The sequence below is a fragment of the Marmota flaviventris genome, chromosome 2 (assembly GCF_047511675.1).
Source record: "Marmota flaviventris isolate mMarFla1 chromosome 2, mMarFla1.hap1, whole genome shotgun sequence".
Classification (NCBI taxonomy): Eukaryota; Metazoa; Chordata; class Mammalia; order Rodentia; family Sciuridae; genus Marmota; species Marmota flaviventris.
Window position 1 is genome coordinate 180,502,503 of NC_092499.1, and position 19,687 is coordinate 180,522,189.

Here is a 19,687-nt window from a genome sequence, read left to right on the forward strand (position 1 = left end):
TTGTTGTTGCAGTACTGGGGATTAAATCCAGGGCCCTAGGAAAGCTAGGCAAGCACTTTACCACAGAGGTACATGCCCATCCCTTTTTATTTTCTATTTTGAAATAGGGTCTCACCAAGTTGCTTTGAACTTGAGATTCTCCTGTCTCAGTCTCCTGAATCACTGGGATTACAACCATGAGCCACCTAACATGGCTCAAGGCTGTTTTTTAAATGATGCTACAAAAGAGACCAGTTTTAGGCAGTCATTCAGGGTTTTCTCCCACAAGATGTATCTATTATGCTCATTGCATTTTGGCAATAAACGTCTGCTTTAATTAATCAAATCTGTATATTTGAAAAGTTTCTTATTTATTTATTTATTTATTTTTTAAGATGTTGCTTCTCAAGTTACTGGCTGTGGGAGGATTAGGGTAATCACCTACTGTGTTGTCACAGGCACCTTAGGTTGTCTCAGGAACATCACAGCTGCTGCTATTTATAGATTGCTCTTAATTTCCATAGCATTAACATATTTTCCCTGTTTCAAACTTATGCTTTGATTTCATGTTTTTAACTACTGATCCATTTTCTGAATATAACACAAATTATCATAAATAGAAGAGTAAATAAATAATGAGAAAGGAAACTAGAAAAACCATTTCTGTATTCATATGAATTGATGTAAGTAAAACTATTCATTTGCATGTTTGTGAACATTATACGATTTTAAAAGAAAGTTCACTGATTTGTGGAAGCCAATTTTTGTGTTTGTAATTAAAAGTGGAAAAGAAAATTCAACAACCAAAACCAAAAACAACAGAACAGAGAGTGACAAGCCAACCATGTGGACCTCCTTGGACTTGTTCAGAAATCATCCATCCCACCTGCTCAAGCCTGGCAGTCTAGCAGGCCTTGGCCAGCATATCAACATAAGCAAACTCTGCTCTCACAGCAAGAGCAGGACCAATGTTACTGGTTCCCTCACAAAATTAACACTTTTTATTAGAAACTGTTCACTATATTTTTCAGCCTTTAAGATTTTCTTAAGAAACAGAATGAGGCCAGGCGTGGTGGCTCACACCTGTAATCCTGGTGGCTCAGGAGGCTGAGGTAGGATTGCAAGTTCAAGGCCAGCCTCAGCAACATAGCGAGGCACTGCCTCTAAATAAAATTTTAAGGGCTGGAGATGTGGCTCAGTTGTTAAGCGCCCTGGGTTCCATCTCCATAATAAACAAACAAAGAACCCCAAAGAAACACAGAATGTTTATGATTTTGTGTGTGCATATATGACCAAAATCATTTAAGTGCAAAAAGGACAAATCTTTTTTTCCCCTCTCTAAAATTGGGAAAAATCACAGATTCTGCAGGAAGATAATTTGTATTTCAGATAGGCAACATTATATGTGTCTCCAAATTTGAGATGTGTACATTTTAGAAAACAGCTTGATATTTTGTGATCAATTTCTGGGTATGGGTTGAAATTCAATCATAGGAAGTTATCTTATGGCTTGGTTCACATTTTTGGACACAACACAGCAGGCCAAAAAATATGCATATTATTAAATTAAAGAATCCTTTAATTTGGATTCAGGACCTATTTTTTTCTCTTAAAAACCCCAAAGAATTATGGTACTCATATCTAATTTAAAAGGTAATTCTGGGACAGTGAAAGAGTAAAGCCTCGGGGCTTGAGGCTGATGTGGAGATCTATACACGGTCATGACTCTTGGGGCTAGCTGGAATTCTGCCATCCTCTAGAGAGACACTTATTCATACCCCTCCAAAAAGATCACAAAGCCTGGGAGGGTCATTATGGCTTCTTCTAGGCCAGTTGTTAAGCCTCAATGTTTAGGCACTTGAAAATAACTATGACCACCCTGGAACCATAACCAGTTTAAGTATATAGGCCTACTTCCTACCTCCCAACCCCCCAACCAGCAGAAAAGCTGGAAAGATGGTTCTAGCTTTCCAGCTCTTCTTGGCTGGCAGTTCTCTGCAGAGTGGTTCTAATTTGAGCATCTGTCCAGCTGTTTCTGAGATTAATTCTTTCTGGTGCACTGTAAATTACTTTATTAGTACCTTGAGGCTCTGGGCTCAGGCCAAGTTTTCAAAACTCTGGTGTGTGACATCTTTTATTTTTATTTTGAGACAGTCTTTCACTAAATTGCTTATTTAGGGCCTTGCTAAATTGCTGAGGCTGGCTTTGAACTTGCAATCCTCCTGCTTTGGTATCCCAAGCTGCTGAGATTATAGGTGTGCACACCATGCCTGGCTGCTTGTTTAAAAGTAATTAAATATAGACCATACTCAATTGCTTAGAAGATGTTAATTCTTTAGGAAAGTGAAAGGCTATAAGGACATACAGAACTGAGGGGAGGTGGATTTTCCTATGGAACTCCATACACCTTTCCTTTCATGTTTCAAGTTCAATGCTTTGTTATGTCAAAAGGCATGCTCTTTCCAAAGAAGTTTCTGATTAGGAGGAGAAAGAAAGTTTCTGGCTTCATTTCTGTACCTAAAGTGAGGATATGTAAGAGGACCCTGCCTGTGGTGTACACAGTATGACTGGAAGGAAAGAAGGCTCTGTAACTTCTCCCCTCACTCTCCAGCAGGCCGAAGTGAGGTGGTATTATTACTTTAAATATCTTTGTTTTACCTATATATGACCTGTAGACTTGTGGCTTACTTCCAGGGGCACTTTTGAGGCATTACAACATTCTTGCCCAGAAACATGACCTGCCAACAACAGCTGAGTCCTCAGGTCAGTTTTTGATGTCTAGTGTTGGTATGCTAGGATCTGTATGTACCAAATGGTACTTGGCCATTTCTCAGCAGTCCTGCTGATAGCAGGTACTCGGCCAGGATTCCAGCTCTTCTACAAACTAGTCAAGCTCAGCACATTTCCTGAGAGCATGAAGTAGCAGACCCTCTCTCAGATCTGGGCCTTTGCACCTGCTAGATCTTTTGCCTAGAATACTCCACTGAATACACACAGATTTTCAGTCTTTAGGTTTCAGCTAAACATTCGTTTCTCCAAAAAAGTCTTCTCTCACCTTGTAGAGAAGCAAGGATCCTACCCATATGCTCTTATAGTACCATGTGATTTTGCCATCATAGTATCTAACACTTAACACCCTGTATTAAAATTTATCTTTCAATGTGGTGAAATACAAAAAATGTCTTTTCACTATTATACCCCTGGGTCTGGAATCTAGTAAATTCTTTTTTTTTTATACTTTATTAGTTGTTGTTGGACCTTTATTTATTTATATGTGGTGCTGAGAATCGAACCCAGTGCCTCACACATGCTAGGCAAGCGCTCAACCACTGAGCCACAACCCCAGCCCTAGTAAATTCTTAATATATATTTGATAGATAATTATTCATTTAATAATTACTGATTGACACTTTTCTGATTAGGCACTAGACATGCAGTGGTGAACAAACAGTGGTGATCATCAGCAGACATGATCTCCTGCTCTAATAATAATTACCTATTACACAAACAGGTATAAAATTATATCTGTGTTGTCACAACAGTAACAACTGAGCTAAGGTAAGTGGGAAGAGTGGGACATTAAGGAAAAGAAGAGAGTTAGGAAGAGCACTTCCTGCAACAGCTATAACATATGCACAGGCCTTGTGATGAGAGGGATGAGGACAGCATGTCCTAGTTGCTGAGGAGGTGAGATAACACTGAGGGGGTATGACAGGGGCTAGACTGCCCAGGACCTTTGTGAATCATGATGAGGCTTTTAGACTTTAATCCTAATTACAATGGTGAATCATTGAAAGGTTTTATGATAGTGGGCAGCAATGGAGTTGGAAAAAAGTATCTGGATTTGGGTCACCCGAGATAAAATTAACAGCTTTTTGGATTGAATCTGATGTGAGGGTGAGAGAGAGAGGGCTCTCAGGGAAGTCTTGCTTAATGGATACTCATTGGTTGCATTCACTGAGATGGGGAATAGTATAAGAGGACCTGACATCAGAGGTAAAAATCACAAGTGTCTAAGATCTCTAGGAGATCTTAGAAATACATTTACATGTACTAGAAATACATTTTTTTCTTTTTTGTGATACTGGGGATTGAATCCAGCAGTGTTCTACCACTGAGCTATATCCCCAGTCCTTCTTATTTTTATTTTGAGATAGGATCTCACTAAGTTGCCAAGGCTAGCCTTGAACTTGAGCTCCTCCTGTCTCAGCCTCCTGAGTTGCTGGGATTAGAGGTGGGTACAACCATGCCCAGCTAGCAACATAAATTTTAGACTCATCTGTAAAAGGTTGTAACTAAAGGAGGAAAGTATAAAGACCAATTGGGGGAAAATATTCATTAAAGAGAAAAGGAGACTTAGGATCAAAGTTTGAGGTAAGTCAACATCTACTAGCTGGATATGGAGAAAGATAAGGAGCAGCCAGAGAAGAAGCAGAAGTGATTGAGAGTTCTGGGTCACAGAAGCGAAAAGAAGAGTTAATTAAAAAATTAGACAGTAGTCAATGGAGAAGAGGATGTTGTTAGTATAAGTTTCCTGAGGTCACAAAAGACAGGATCAATGGCACAGGTGGAGGAATTGGCCTTGGCCAGCTACTCTATCGTGGTAGGAACAAAGAAGGCTGCTAGTAAATTAATGTCTTAGTAGTGGGAAGTTGAAAGTTCCATTTTCTCAGTGAAGTAATTAATAAGAGAACTGATCACAGAATTGTAGAAAGATGGCTGGGCCATATGTAAGACCTATCTGAAGTGAGTGACCATGAATTTAAAGTGAGGTCAAACTGCCCTGTTTGTTTTTCTAGCAGTGTTTGTTGCTCTTGTGCACACACACACAAAACACTTAGTTAAATGAATAAACAAAGAAAGGATCAAACAAGTAGTAGAAATCAAAATAACCTGACAAATTTAAGGGATAAGAGTGAAGAAGGACAAAGTCCTCTGCTGCTGTGATAGAGACCCTCCTCCTCTATGTGACCCATGCATCATACCACAGTCCACTGCTAACCTTTAGTCGAGCTGGAGGCTGAAGCAGGTCGGGAGGATCGCTTACGATGTCCATTTTCCACATTTTCAGAAGCCACAGTTGGCTCTTCAGTTCGGGAGTTTCTTCGGCTTGGGGTTTTGGACTTTTCAACAATCTCTTTTGGCTCACTGCTGACAAAGGGAAACACAAAGTTTCCAAGGAGGTGAAGGAAACAAGTCACACTAAAAGTGACTCTTCAGAGTGTTTCATTCATAAGGTAGGAGATTATCTCGTTCTGGAGAGAAAATATTCTGCCACTGGGACAATAAGCATGAACTTCTCTACTATTGAGAATTTAGTTGGTCTAGCTTGCTACATTAGAGAAAATAAATACTAAAGCACATGCTGGTGAAATTCTTCAAAAACAGGTAACAGACTTAAGAATTAAGGACAAACCTCCCCCAAAACTTCCTCATCCCTCTTCCTAAAGTAATAATACTTCCCTTTAAAAACTAAGATTTTGGATTTTGTGATTTTTTTTGAGTCATTAAACAATTTTTGTGTTTAATAAGTTGTTTGAAAACTGCTAATAACTTAAACAGCATCCAAAATCTAGGACACTGCAAACTATATTGGCATTTACTATGAGTCTGTTATAGTCAGATAATGGTACAAGTCACATTATGGAAATATATTCACAATACATTGCTACCTAGGTAGTATTAATTGTCCCAATCTCAAGCCTCCTTTTTTAGTATGTGAAGATCTATTATTATTGAGGATAGAGTGAAAAAATATTTTCATACATTCCTGATGGAGTATAAACTCAATAGTTCTCAACTTTGCCTCTTAGGGGACATTTCACAATGTCTAGAGACATATATATATATTTTTTTTCTTAATAGAATTGGATACTCAACCCAGGTCTTTATGCATGGTAGGTGAGTGCTCTACCACTGAGCTACATGTACAGACCTCTGGAAATATTTGATTGACATGACTTGGGAGAAGTGCTACTAACATCATTTGCATGGGGGCTAGGGATACTGCTATAACCCTACATGCATAAGACAGTTCCCTACAAGAAAGAGTTATCTGGTCCAGAATGTAAATGATGTTGAGGTTGAGAAAAACGGACATAAATCCTTTGTCTCAGAAATTACGTTTCTATTTTGCCTTAGGAAACAAATCTTTTTTTTAAAGCATTTTTAACTGTAGATAGACACAATACCTTTATTTAATTTATTTATTTTTATGTGATGCTGGGGATTGAACCCAGTGCCTCACACATGCTAGGCAAGCGCTCTACCACTGAGCCACAACCCCAGCCCAGGAAACAAATCTTTTTACAGAGCTCTAATTACACACAAAGATATTAAAATGCTTTATTTGTACTAGTGGAAACAGAATACCTAAATGCCTAACAATAATAGATTAACTAAATTATGGCACATCCATATGCAATCATGAAAAATCATGTTGTGTAAGATGATTTTATGATAAACTTAAATCATTATTTGTGTCTGTGAGCATTCATATTGGTGACTGAACCCAGTGATGCTCTACCACTGAGCTACATCACCAGCCCTTTTTAATTTTTATTTTGAGACAGGGTCTCATGATACATTATTATGTGGGGGAAAAAGTTACCAATATTATGAATAATAAAATTCTATTTTCATTACAATATATATTGAGTATATAGGTGTCTACATATGAATGAATGAATAAGAAATATATATATATATATATATATATATATACACACACACACACACACACATATTTGGCATAATATATCTGTATGTATGGTCTGTGAAGAGGACTAGAAAATGGTGAACTTAAATACATACAGTGAATATTACTGAATTATAGGAACACTGGTTTCCTGGTAAGTTACTTTCTTTGTAATTCTATGATCTGAATTTGATGTCGTTTTTTTTTTTTTTTTTAAATTTTATTTATTTATTTTTATGTGGTGCTGAGAATCGAACCTAGGGCTCATACGTGCTAGGCAAGTGCTCTACCACTGAGCCACAACCCCACCCTATGATCTGAATTTGAAACTTTCTTTATAAACTATTACTATTTCATAGTTCAAAAAATGCACACTAAAACCAGAAAACAAAAAAGAAGTTAATTAAATATTATTGGAACTGAAAAGGCATAGAATTAGAGAAAAAATAATATAACAAAACAAAAGTGGTCAAAGACTACCTCTTCTGGGAAATCTTTTATGCTTCACTTCCCAAGCGGAGTTATCTCTTCTGTCTTTTGAGTTCACAGTCTGTATCTGGTATTCTTTAGCTCCCATCAGATTATATAGCACATATTTTAATGTCTTGGGTGCTCTATTAGATTTTGGGATACTTAAGGGCACAAACTGGTGATTACCAGTTATCTATTCCCCTTCACTGTTCACTCCTACCAGAAGACCCTTCATAGTAGCACCACAGGTAGGAACTAGGCTACACTGTTTACTACCCTGCTTTAAGTACAACAACCACTTCACACCCAAACACAAGCTGAAGCAAGTCAAAGACAGGCTAGACTGGAGCTGGGGTGGAATTACAAGTCAAGAGGATTAACACCTCCTTTTAGAGGTTGTAAGGATGCCTTTCTGGCTGGGATTCCAAAAGACAAACATTCTGAGGAAGGAAGATTCTATATGGGGGGGCCTCTTTCTGCTGGTAAAACAAAAGCCAAAGTAATAATGCCCTTATGTTTATATGGTTAATGCTCAGACAGCTCTGAAACAAATACCCATAAGGTATTTTTTGTCTGATTAGTTTCTTTCTCTAGACAAATAGTTGGTGTATGTTTGAGAAATGCAAATGAATTCAAACACTGGCTCAGTCCAAATGAAACCTGACAAGGCAGAGTGATAAAGCCGGAATAGCATTGAATTTGGAATCAGATGACCAGGGGTCAAGTTGGAAAGATACTTTTATCAGCTATGATATTTAATTCTCTCTATGCATCAGACTCTAGATCTGTAAATCCATATTTTTTTTCCTGCTATAATACAGAGATTAAAGGCGAGGGCTCTGGAGTCAGAAAGACTGTATTTGAATCTTAGCTTCATCCTTTACTAAATCCGTGAATTGGACAATTCAGTGAACCTCTCTGAGTTTTAGATTCCTCTTCTATTAGAATTTATTTTTCCTAATAGACACTGTAAAAATCAAGTGAGATAATACATTTAGGGAGCTTGTAGCCCAGAGTATGACAAGAAATAGAATTCAAATAAATGTTGGCTATTATTGCCTCCTTATGTGGCTGATATGAAGATTAAATGAGAAAATGACTGTAAAGGAGTTTTATAAACTAAGTTGCTGTATAAATATGAGATATTCTTTAAAATTTATCTAGTTCCTTCCCAGATGAAAAAGGGATGACTAGCCAGGCATGGTGGTGCACACTTGTAATCCCAGTTACTCAGGAGGCTGAAGTAGGAGGAACAAAGTATAAGGGTAGCAACTTAGTAAGACTGTATCAAAATGAAAAATAAAAAGGGCTGGGGATATAGCTCAGTGGTAGAGTGCTTTTCTAACATGCATGAGGTCCCAGGTTTAATCCCCAGTACCATACTTTTACACACAGAAAAAAGAATGATATTTGGAAGACATTTCTCTCCATGGGGCTAATGAGGTTGAAGACACAAATGTGCTTCATTTTGTTAAATTATGTGGGGCTGCATAATTAACAGAACAAACCATGTATGGGGTCAGACCCTACCTGGCTTTCTCTCTCTTTTCCTTGAGGATCCAACAGATATACTTCATATGGTAGAATGCAAGAATTCTTAGTGACACTTAGGACAACAGCTCCCATACATTGAACACTTACTATTTATTTTCCATGTTGAATGCTAAACATGTTATTCAGTTTTCAGAACAACCACAAATGGTAGAGAGACTGACTCTGCCACCTAATTTTATCAAGAAAAATGTTACCTCTGAAGGGTTAGGACTCATAGCAGCTCTCTACATGAGCAGTAAAACAGACTGCTACAAGAGTGCAGGAAAAGGACAAGGTGAAAATAGGTTTAAAGACTACAAAAGCTGACACCCTTCAAAGAGGCTTACGCTATGGTCATGCTAATCTGCAGAAATGATCATCTTACCTTTGTCCAGAGACTATGGCAGCATTTGCCTCGAGTTCTGTCAAAAATACAAAGGACAGACATGAGACGTGTAAGATGCTGGTCTAAATGTCCACAGGGAGATGCTAGGTGTCTATGACAATTCTGAATGTCCTAATTAGGCTAATGGGTCTCTATGCCCAGGGTTTCACCCTAAATGGTACGGAGACAAAAGTTGGCATGAACCCAATTTGGTTTGTTGGGAATATAAGATACTTACTTGGTCTATTTTTATTTCTACTTCATACTGTGAAATAATCCTGTTTGGATCAACAGAACTAAATTTCACAGTGCCTGGTTCATATTTCACCCAGCTACAACTAAGTTAGTAACATAAGTCTCTTCCTTTCATATAGAAAAGACTGTTTTCATTCTTAAAATATCATCACCCTCATGCACTTTTTAAAAAAAGATAGCAATCTTCAAACATGTCTTGAACATCTATTATGGATGCATTTTTCTCCAAACAACTTCCTCATTGAGCTGTGGAGGGCAGAGTGCCTTGCTTTGAGATACCACCCACAGACTCCATCACATCCCTTTTTTTCAACCTTCCAGCAATGCCCTCCAAGAAAAGACAGTCTCAATGATTTGTCTAGCAGAGTTTTATGTCAATGAGTACCCCGAGTTTATTAAACACTTCTCAACAGCAGAAGAAAACGTCTGCTTCCTTTAGTATATGAGTTTAGGTAGCTTCATCTTCCACAAAAGCCCCTCCCTGATGGCACCAGACGGCAGTGATCTGTACTGCCTCGGCCTGCCATGGCCCTGCACCTGTTTTTCCATTTAGGAAATTCAAGTACCTCATACTTGGTGTACGTATCTAAGTTGCTTTACTGAGTACATGGTAACCTTCTTGAAGGCAGTGAAGTCAGAGTGCCTGGTTTGAAGCCAATCCTAAAAAACCAAAGGCCAAATGCTCTCTCTGATATGTGGAAGCTAACACACAATGATGTGGCTGGGGAGAACAGAAGTTCATTGGATTAGACAAAGGGAAAATAAAGGAAAGGGAAGGGGGATGGGAGTAGGAAAGACAGCAGAATGAACCAGACATAACTTTCCTATGTTCATATATGAATACACGATCAGTGTAACTCCACATCATGTAGAGCCACTAGAATGGGAAGTTATACTCCATGTATGTATACTTTGCCAAAATACATTATATTGTTATGTATAACTAAAAAGAATAAAAATAAATATTTATATAACTGATAACTGATATAAAGTAGAGGGCTCTGAGGATATTTTAAGGAGATTTATATTTTATTTTTAGTACTGGGAATTGACCTCAAAGGTTCTTTACCATTGAGCTACGTTCCCCAGCTCTTTTAATTTTTTTATTTTGAGACAGGATCTCATTAAGTTGCTGAGGCTGTCCTTGAACTTTCGGTCTTCCTGTTTTAGCCTCCTGGTTGCTAGGATTATAGGTGTGTGCCACCACATCTGGCTTAAGGAGATTCATTTAAGACAAACTTTAAAAAGGAACAGAGTTTTTCAGCTAATTATTCTGAGAGAAAGAAAAAAATGATAATAGCAAAGCTCATTTTCTGGAGTAAAGAGGTGGGGCAAGAAATGGAATTCCCTTTCCTTTTTTAATGTCTTATTCTTTTTTTTAAATATTTTTTTTAGTTGTAGGTGAACACAATATCTTTATTTATTTCTTTATTTTTATGTGGTGCTGAGGATCAAACCTGGTGCCTCACATGTTCAAGGCAAGCTCTCTGCCACTGGGCCCCAGCCCCAGCCCCAGCCCCAGCCCCAGCCCCAATCTCTTATTCTTATGAAAAAAAGTTTTACCATTTAATCCCTTTTCTGAATAAATTATTTTTTTTTTAGTTGTTGACGGACCTTTCATTTATTTATTTTTATGTGGTGCTGAGGATTGAACCCAGTGCCTCACATGTGCTAGGCAAGCGCTTTACCATTGAGTAACAACCCCAGCCAGTCCTTTTCTGAATAATTTGTTCCGTTTCTACTCTTTTCAAAATTTTCACCATAATGCCAGTTATCATGTAGGCAGCTGGCAGCACAGAAAAGAATTTGAGTAAATGAAATGTTTTTTGCTCATACATTCTGTCCAGAGGTCTGATTCTTTCTAGTGTGTGCGGGTGGAAGTCCTATCCATCATACAGGTTATAGCACCCTGAAGCAAGTTTTAAAATAACTTTCTATTTCTATTGGCTACTACTCATAGAATTGAATATGGTTATGATGCCTTTTCTTACTAATTTTGTTAAGTGTATACCTTCCATGATATTCTAATCTCTTTGTGGGAACCAGTCACACATTTTTCCCCTCCTCCTATCCCTCAGCCAACCTCCAGTGACAGAGGCAAGACTAAACTGTACCACCTATGATACTCATCTGCTTCTGCAGTCTAACCCATGAATGCAGAACAAGTGCTACTATTGTCAATCAAGATCCTCATGTCTTCAGAGCTGACCCAGCATCCCATAGCAATCATCTGTCAGATTACCATGGACTCTTCCTTTCAGAAACATCATCCCTAGGGCTATTTACAATATCTTGGTCATGGGGAGAAACTAAGCCATCTAGAGATGATTGAAATGACTGCCTCCCCAGAGGAATGACTACCTCACTGCGGCAGAGGCTCTTTGAATAGGCCTCCACTGATTTCAGGATGATGCAATCATTATTTTGGTGTATTATTTGGTGCTTGCCACCCCAGTAAATCACTTTATGCCATATAGTCTGATGTCAGCTGTAGGTGCCTGGGTCAGGGAACAGGGCCAACTCTGCAGTGGGAACCACTCATGACTGGGTGGGAGACTGACAATGAGCACAGAGATGCCCTTCTTGATGTTGATATTACAAATGTGTAAGAGAGCAAGCTGTTGGGAAAAATAACCTCCAAATATACTGCAGAAGTTCTGCCATTAAATGGAAGTCTGCCTGAAAGCAAACAAATAAGACATGTCCAGCCATTTTCTGGTATAAGAACATGTGACACTGAGGACAAAAGTAGTTCCTTCATATGTGACCCATTCCATTCCAAGAAGTTTTTCCTACACATGTCTTACCTGATCTGGCAACAGGCCCCTGCAGTGCTGTGGCTGGAGTATCCTTTGGAACTAAATTCTGTGAAGGGGCTAGGGCAAGAAAAAAAAATTACAGACCTTTCACTTTTTTTTTTTTTTTAAATAAAACAAAAAGCATTAACTGAATCAAGGACCTATTTGCTTAAACACTCTACTCTTAGAGTGAGTACTTGACAATGACCTTGAAATTACAAGTAAAATTTATTTAACAAATAAACTAGTATACCACTAAGTAACAAACAGTATCACTTAAGAATGTCTTTCCTCTTTATGTATGTAAAGATCAAGGAAGGAAATGGCCATGAAAAGATTTGCACTCACATTTTTTGCTTCCTTTTTTTTTGTACTGAGGATTGAACCTAGGGGCGCTCAACCACTGAGTCACATTCCCAGCCCTTTTTATTTTATATTTTAAGACAGGGTCTCACTAAATTGATCAGAGCCTCACTAAGTTGTTGAGGCTAGCTTTGAACTCGTGTTCCTCCTGCCTCAGGCTCCTGAGTGGCTGGGATTATAGGTGTGTTCCACCACGCTTGACATACTTTTTGCCTTTTGAGGGAAAGCATGTCTTACTAGAAAATCCAAGTCATTTTTAGATTATACCATTCACCTTACCTTTTAAAATTCCTGCCTTACCCTTCCTCAGACTATATTCCTTGAGAACTAAAACTATCATATAATTTTGTACTTTCATATAGCACCTAACAAGAGTGATGGGCATAAAGCAAGTATGCAATCCATACTTACTGAGTAAGTCAACCTGATATTATTTACCTGTGTAACAAATAGTTACAAAGAACTTTTGTCTAGGGCCCAGGTACTGTACCACAAACACTTAGAGACCAAATTACATCGTTCATATCAAGAACCCAGTTTGGTATTAATGATAAATACATGTGATACACTAGAGTGCACTGTGATGTCACATGACGATTATACATAAAGTGCCATGGGAGTCCAAAGTAATGGAGTTCAATTCTAGGTTGAGATATCTGAAGGCATATTAAGGGAAAAATGTCAGAATTAGCCTTTGAAGAACAGAAAGAGCTCAGGCCTTGAGGAATGGAATGGAATAAATGACACACTCTAGAACAGAAACTTTCTGGATCATATGGTAAAGATTAAAGGTACAGATATGCCATAGTCATTCAAGGGTGTGTCCTCCCATCTTGATACTTGAATCTTAAGTAAACACTGCAACAGTAGGTTCCCTCTTATGGAAACTGAATTTTGTAGATTTCTTCTCCTGCTTAATCAAGCAGTCAATAATATATTTGGTTAAGAATTTATCATTGATGCTTATCTGATAAAGCTTAAAACTATACCTTAACTTCTACTTTTAACTTCAGTATTGTTTTCTCACATTTTCAAGGTAAAAGCACAGAAGTCCCTTGAAAAAGAATAGAAACAATCACTATAAGCAAAGTGGGTGGCCATAACTAAAACTGAGAATTTTTTCCCACTGCTGGTTCATCTCCTCAAAATTTATGTATTTCTCTTATTTTTATATAACCCAAATAAAAATATTTTCTAATTACTTCTCATCATTCTTTTCGTACCAGAGGGAGAAGTTCCCTGAAAAAAGAAATAAAAATATTTAATAAAAGAGAATACTTAAGTCATACCAGGTTTCTTTTTAATTCTTATGGTCACCAACATCATCAAAACTTGAAAAAGAAACAAAAGAGTGCTCATCCTGTAAAATCTTTGTCTTCTACTGAGGCAGCAAAATCCAAAAAACCTTTGTTTCTCCCTGTACCTTTAACACTGAGGTAAAGAGGCAGATGAGGGGAATTAGCTTTTCTAGAGTTCTACATGAGATAGCATTCTGGTCACAGGACGTTAAAAACTTGTATTGAATCTTTGTATAAATTCAGAGAGGTAGGAATTACAATCTCTATTTTACAGGTAAAGTACAAGGAACTTACCTGACTGTAACCAGTGGAACTAAAATTTGAACTCTGATTATACCCTGAAACTTGTGTTCTTTCTGCCCCTACTCCTGAGTGCTTATCATTGAGTGGTAGGCACTCAAAGCATTTTAGCTGCATAAATAAGACAGGTACTATTAGCTGGCTTTGATATTGCAGAGGCCCTCCCAGCTCTTGAGAATGTGGGACTGATTAGTCTCTGGGGAAATGGAGCTTCTGCATCTTATGCCTCTAGGAAGGAAGAAGAGGAGGAAGCAAGGGTGGGAAACCAGACAGGAAGGAGAGGGGCTATAAGGATACCTATGCTTTCATTATTAGCTCATCTTAACACTACATAGGAAATATCCTGAACTAGATTATCTATGAATGGAATGGAAAAATTTACAAAGAGATTATATTAAAAGAAAACTGTGGGTCTGGGATTTGTGGCTCAGTGGTAGAGTACTTGCCTAGCATGTGTGAGGCATTCAGTTCAATTCTCAGCACTGCATATAAATGAATGAATAAAATAAAGATCCATTAACTAAAAAAAAAATTTTTAAAAAAACTGGAAATCACTTTTTTTTTTTTTCACCATTTACTAATCAATCATTATATTGTTTTTGTTTTTGTGGGGATCAAACCCACGTGTGCTTTACCACTGAGCTACATCCTTGGCCTGTTTATTTTTAAATTGAGATGGGGTCTTGCTAAGTTGCTTAAGTATTCACTAGGTTGCTGGGGCTGGCCTTGAATTTGTGTTCTTCCTGTCTCTGGGATTACAGGCATGCAGCACCATACTTGGCCCAACTGTTATATTCTAAGCCTAGTATTCAGCTTGTTATATGAATTACTTCACTGAAATCTTACAACTACTATTTTTCCCATAATTCAAAGAAGGAAACTTATAGTTAGTAGTGGTCAAGTAACTTGCCCTACTCCATCTGGCTGTAAATGCTGGTGCTATGTTATCAACCCAAACCTATCTGACAATTTGCCACTTTGATCCTTCCACATCTGTTAACATGGAGCCCAATTTTCTCAAAAGCTCTTCTCTGGGGGTAGCCCAGACAGAAAGAGAATATTCCCTGAGGTGGAGTACAATGAGAACAGGGCTATAGAACCTGCTCTGATAAAGCTGCGAGCAAGTCTTCCTCATGGTAAGGGGAACCTGCAGAAGCTGTCATTTATGTTTAAGAGAAACTGCCAGGCTGGAGACTCACAGTATAGACAGAACAAATATTAATCTTCTTAGAGCTTCAATCTTCTCATCCATACAATTGGGTAAGACAACCTAACATGGTTGATATGAAAATGATGTGATAATGTATATAAAAACACTCCCTTGTAAACTGAGAAACTTTATATATATATATATATATATATATATATATATATATATATACACACACACACACACACAAACAAAATGTGTTGTTTTAGGAGCTGAGAACCATATCCATGAGCGTAAACATAACATGTGATTTAAAAGCATATTTTCCAGTGTATTTTCAATAAATAAAATTATCACTATTGGCATTTAGCCCATTCTTCCTCCAAGTAGAAAAGGAATCATGCTTTTCCTCTTATGGGATAGGTCATCAAAAAACTCTGACATTATGAGTGATGCCAAGGCCAAGTACATACCTATGCTGGGTAGAAGCTCTGGATGGGATCCCACCTTCTCCTCCACTAGGCCACCCACAAGTGGCTCCGATGCTATGCCACCATGATTGCTTTTTGTGGTCGGCGTCGTGGAGATGAGCTCAGAGGATACCAGAGTGGGTACTATTGAGCGTATACTGGTGGGGAGAGCACCGCCAGGCAAGCTGGGTCCTGCTGAGGCAGAGCCCAGGCCCACTGGACTAGAGGTCATTTTTAGCAGAGTAGGTGCTGGGGGTGTTGGGGTTTTACTGTCCAGCTCTGTGGATAACTGCTCTGTTCCCACAAGTCCAGGAGCTGTGGTCTCCAGCCCTTGGCCTTCAGTCTCTCCATCTGCACCATATTGCTCTTCCCCTTTTTCAAGAGAGCCTGTAACTTTCTTACATGCCTTGGTCAACAAAATCTGGCCAATTTTGTCCACTTTTCCTTTGCCCTTACTAGATGAGACCGGGCTTCGTCGGTTGACAGAGGAGCCTGGACTATTGGTCAGAAGGGGAGAAACCATTGTGGTTGACTGTGACGAGGGGAGAGTGCTCTGATCTGCTGAGGTGCTCACCTGAGGACTGGCCTCATCTGGATTCAATTCTTTCACTTGCTGGATAGGGACATGAGGAGGGACAACTGGAGAAGATGTACAAGGAGGTGAAGGAAGCTGAACAGGAGTGGCTCGTGAGTTAAGAACCAAGGGTCGACTTGCCTGTATGTTGGAAGCAGGACTACTGGAGGGGACATTAGGTGGTACAGGAGCTGAAGAAAATTTTATGTTCTGAGGTATGTGTAAAGGACCAACAACTGCAACAGAGGGAGGCATCAGGCCAGAGTTGGTTGTCAGTGGGGCCGCAGGAATTGTGCTTGGCTGTGATCCTTTCATAACCTGAATTATTGAGGATGAATTGATAAAGACAGGTGTAATGAATTGAGGCCGGGCATTAGACTGAGCAGCTGACTGTCCCTCAGAAACCATAACCTTGCTACCCACATTGGGCATCGTGACAACTGTTGACATCAATGCAGACTGCAAATGAGTTGGCAGGGCTGCTGATGTGTTAGCTGAAGTGGTTATGGGATTGGAAGTGACAAAAACAGTTATTTGATTTGGGGGCAAGGGAGTGGAAATGGAGGAAGAACTGACAGGTCTTGACATTACTGGAGGGATGCTTGGTGCAACATTGGAACTGACCTCACTCATTTCTGGATGCACAAGGGTTGAACACGGCTCATTACTGTGAGGTAAGTTTAGGGAATTAGAGGGCTCTTTAGAAGACGGATCCTGCAGTGTGGGAATGACAGGTGCTTTTTTGAGGTCCTCCCCTGAAACTAATGGAGGTGTTACTTCCAGATCTGTAAGCCCAGGGGGTTTAATGGTCACATTAGGAGCTCCAGAGTTGTCAAGAAGTTGACTTAACGATGTTGGTGCTTCCCTCATGGCAGGAGACACCAAAGTTTTGTTCTCTTCAACACTGGAAAGTTTGTTAGGATCCGAAGGCTGCCCATCCTTTTTGGATTGATCTTCAGGGACAACCATTTTAACTTCTTGGGCAGGGACTACTTTTAGCTCAACATTTACCTGTTCCTTCCTACCCTGGGAATTCTGGCAATCACTGTCCTGAGGCATATTCAAGCTCTCCTTGTTATCCTCGAGAACAGCCCCCACTGCAGCCACAGGCACGGTGGGATTCTGAGGATTCAGCCCACTGTTGTTAGGAAAGCTCCCAGGTACAGGGGGATTGGCCAGAGGAGTGGGACTGACCAACACATTTCTTGGTAACTCCACATTTTGCAACAGGGCTGCATTTGTTTGAGATGCCAGAGTAAGTTTAGGGGCTTTTGAATTTTGCCTCCCAGGACTTGGGGTAGTTTTCCTACTGGACCCAGGACTAGACCTGCGACTGTTGCTTGGACTAGCTCGTTTTGTTGCTCCAGAATTAGACTGCTTTCCAGAATTCACCACCACAGAATCTAATTTGTGAGTTTGTGGGGCTGCAAAATTGGAAGGATTATTCATGGTAAGATTTGAAGGTGCTTGCCCAATGGCCTTCAGAGTTGTTGGATTTAGGCCCTGTTGATCAAAGCCCCTATTTAAATTTGGCCTAGGAGGTAAAGGAATATTAATCTGTGGAGGAAAGAGTCCTGCTATGGAGGCATTGAGTCTTTCTGGTGACAGACTGATTTCTGAAGGTTCTGTGCTAGGAGGGCGGTTGTTGGGTGTCTGAGGATAATAGGGTCTGGGGCTGGCTCTGTTTGGTGTTTTAGGCCTAGATGTCTGGGTTGGAGCAGCCACATTTGGAAAGTGGTGGCCATGGGAGCTGGGAAGGGAATTTACAGGGGGTTGCTGGGGAGTTGCACCTTGAGTTGCTGAAAGGGGTGATGGTCCAGGTTTGGGCCCTGTCATCAGTAACTGGTTCTGGGAAACTACTAAGTGCGAAGGCATGTTATTTGGGCCTCCTGAGACCGATGGAACTTCACTGCCACTTGCTTCAGGAAGTGAAGACATCTCTCCCAGAGGTGAGCTAGAAGGATTCTGTGGGTTCTCCTGGTATACCATTTTCCTCGAATTACTTCCCAAAGGAGTATTTACAGGCATTGGCATTCTTTGTTTATCAGGTGATGGTGGCACAGAGGCAGGTCCTTGCAAACTGACCATGACAGGTACATTGCCACTCTGCTGCATGGGCATTCTCTGAGAGTCTGGGTTCAGAGGTCCCCTTGGGGGATGGACATTTTGGGAGACTGGAAGTCTAACGGATTTGGGATCTTGCTGCATCATGAGCATCATCATCATTTGTTGTTGTTGCTGCTGTTGCTGTTGCTGCTGAGACTGTGGCTGACTAGGAGGTGGAGGCTGCTGTTGCTGCTGAGGCATTTGTGGCTGTGGCTGCTGTTGTGGTGGCTGTGGTGGGGGTGCCACATGCTGCATGAGTTGAGGAGGCATCTGCTGCAGTGGCCTCTGTTCAACTGGTTGAGTAGGATAACCTAAAACAAGCCCCCAAAATCAGGGAAGTTAGACTTTCAGCAAGAGAACTTTGCACCTTTAGAGTATAGCCAAGCAATACTCATCTAGGTGGCAGGCAGAATGTGCACAAACAGCTCAGGCATCCCTGCTCCTGGGGCAGGGGACAGCCCCTCATTATTTGACATGAGTAAAGAGGCACACTGCTTAAGGAAGCAAAAAGCAAAGCATTAGGAATGTGGAGCTCCTCAGTGTGCAGGGTCTGAATGAGGCATTAGTGTACTAAGACTGAGAGTACTCCATACTACTATGGCAGATGGTCCAAATATGAAAGAAGAAAACTACATCAACAGCAAGTGGCTGGCCACCAGCTTTCGGGTCTCATGTAGACATAATCAGAATTTCACTGTCTACGTGAATGATGTAAAGCCTTTAGGGTTCCCTTTTTCTGTTAGCAGAGAATTGTTTGTTTGTTTTTTTAATCTTTTTTTAAGTTGTAGTTGGACATAATATCTCTATTTCATATGAGGTTTTTATGTGGTGCTGAGGATCGAACCCAGGGACCCGCACGTGGGAGGCAAGTGTTCTACGACTGAGCTACAACCCCAGCCCCACCCCAGAATTGCTTTTTTTAAGCTTTGAATTTGTTGAAAACAACAGCATTGAAGATAGCCTTTTTATTCTTTCAATAGAAGTAAAATGTAAAATTCTAGGATTTGTTCCTTAAGAAAGAAGGATTTAAAATTATTCTAGTCCATTGGCTCCGTACACTATGCTGCATCCTTCAGGCTCATTCTTTGAGGAAAACGGGTTGAACTGAACTGCCCCTTGGTGCACATCAGCATCAATAAGAACAATAAGGGCTGATATACGTTGTAAATAAAATGAGGGCACCGAAGTTTTTTGCATATTAATTTCCATTTACTTTCTTACATGTAAACCTCTATTTGGAGAAATGTTTTCTATGAATCCACAACTGGAGAATAAATAAGCCAGAAGCAGAACTCTCAGAAATAAAAA

The 19,687-nt window shown here is 39.7% G+C and overlaps 1 protein-coding gene across 8 annotated transcripts in view; it reads right to left on the reverse strand.

The window, feature by feature from the left end:
- Ncoa6 (nuclear receptor coactivator 6) overlaps window positions 1-19,687 on the reverse strand; it is a 91,165-nt gene that overhangs the window by 2,773 nt on the left and 68,705 nt on the right. For 5 of the 8 annotated variants that reach the window (XM_071608858.1, XM_071608861.1, XM_071608860.1 and 2 more), the window contains 4 exons: window positions 15,703-18,690; window positions 12,128-12,196; window positions 9,066-9,102; window positions 4,982-5,130 (listed from right to left, as the gene is read on the reverse strand). In XM_071608858.1, the coding sequence (XP_071464959.1) occupies window positions 4,982-5,130; window positions 9,066-9,102; window positions 12,128-12,196; window positions 15,703-18,690 (3,243 nt within the window). The remainder of the gene's footprint in view (window positions 1-4,981; window positions 5,131-9,065; window positions 9,103-12,127; window positions 12,197-15,702; window positions 18,691-19,687) is intronic. The other 3 variants (XM_071608859.1, XM_071608863.1, XM_071608862.1) reach the window with 3 other exon arrangements.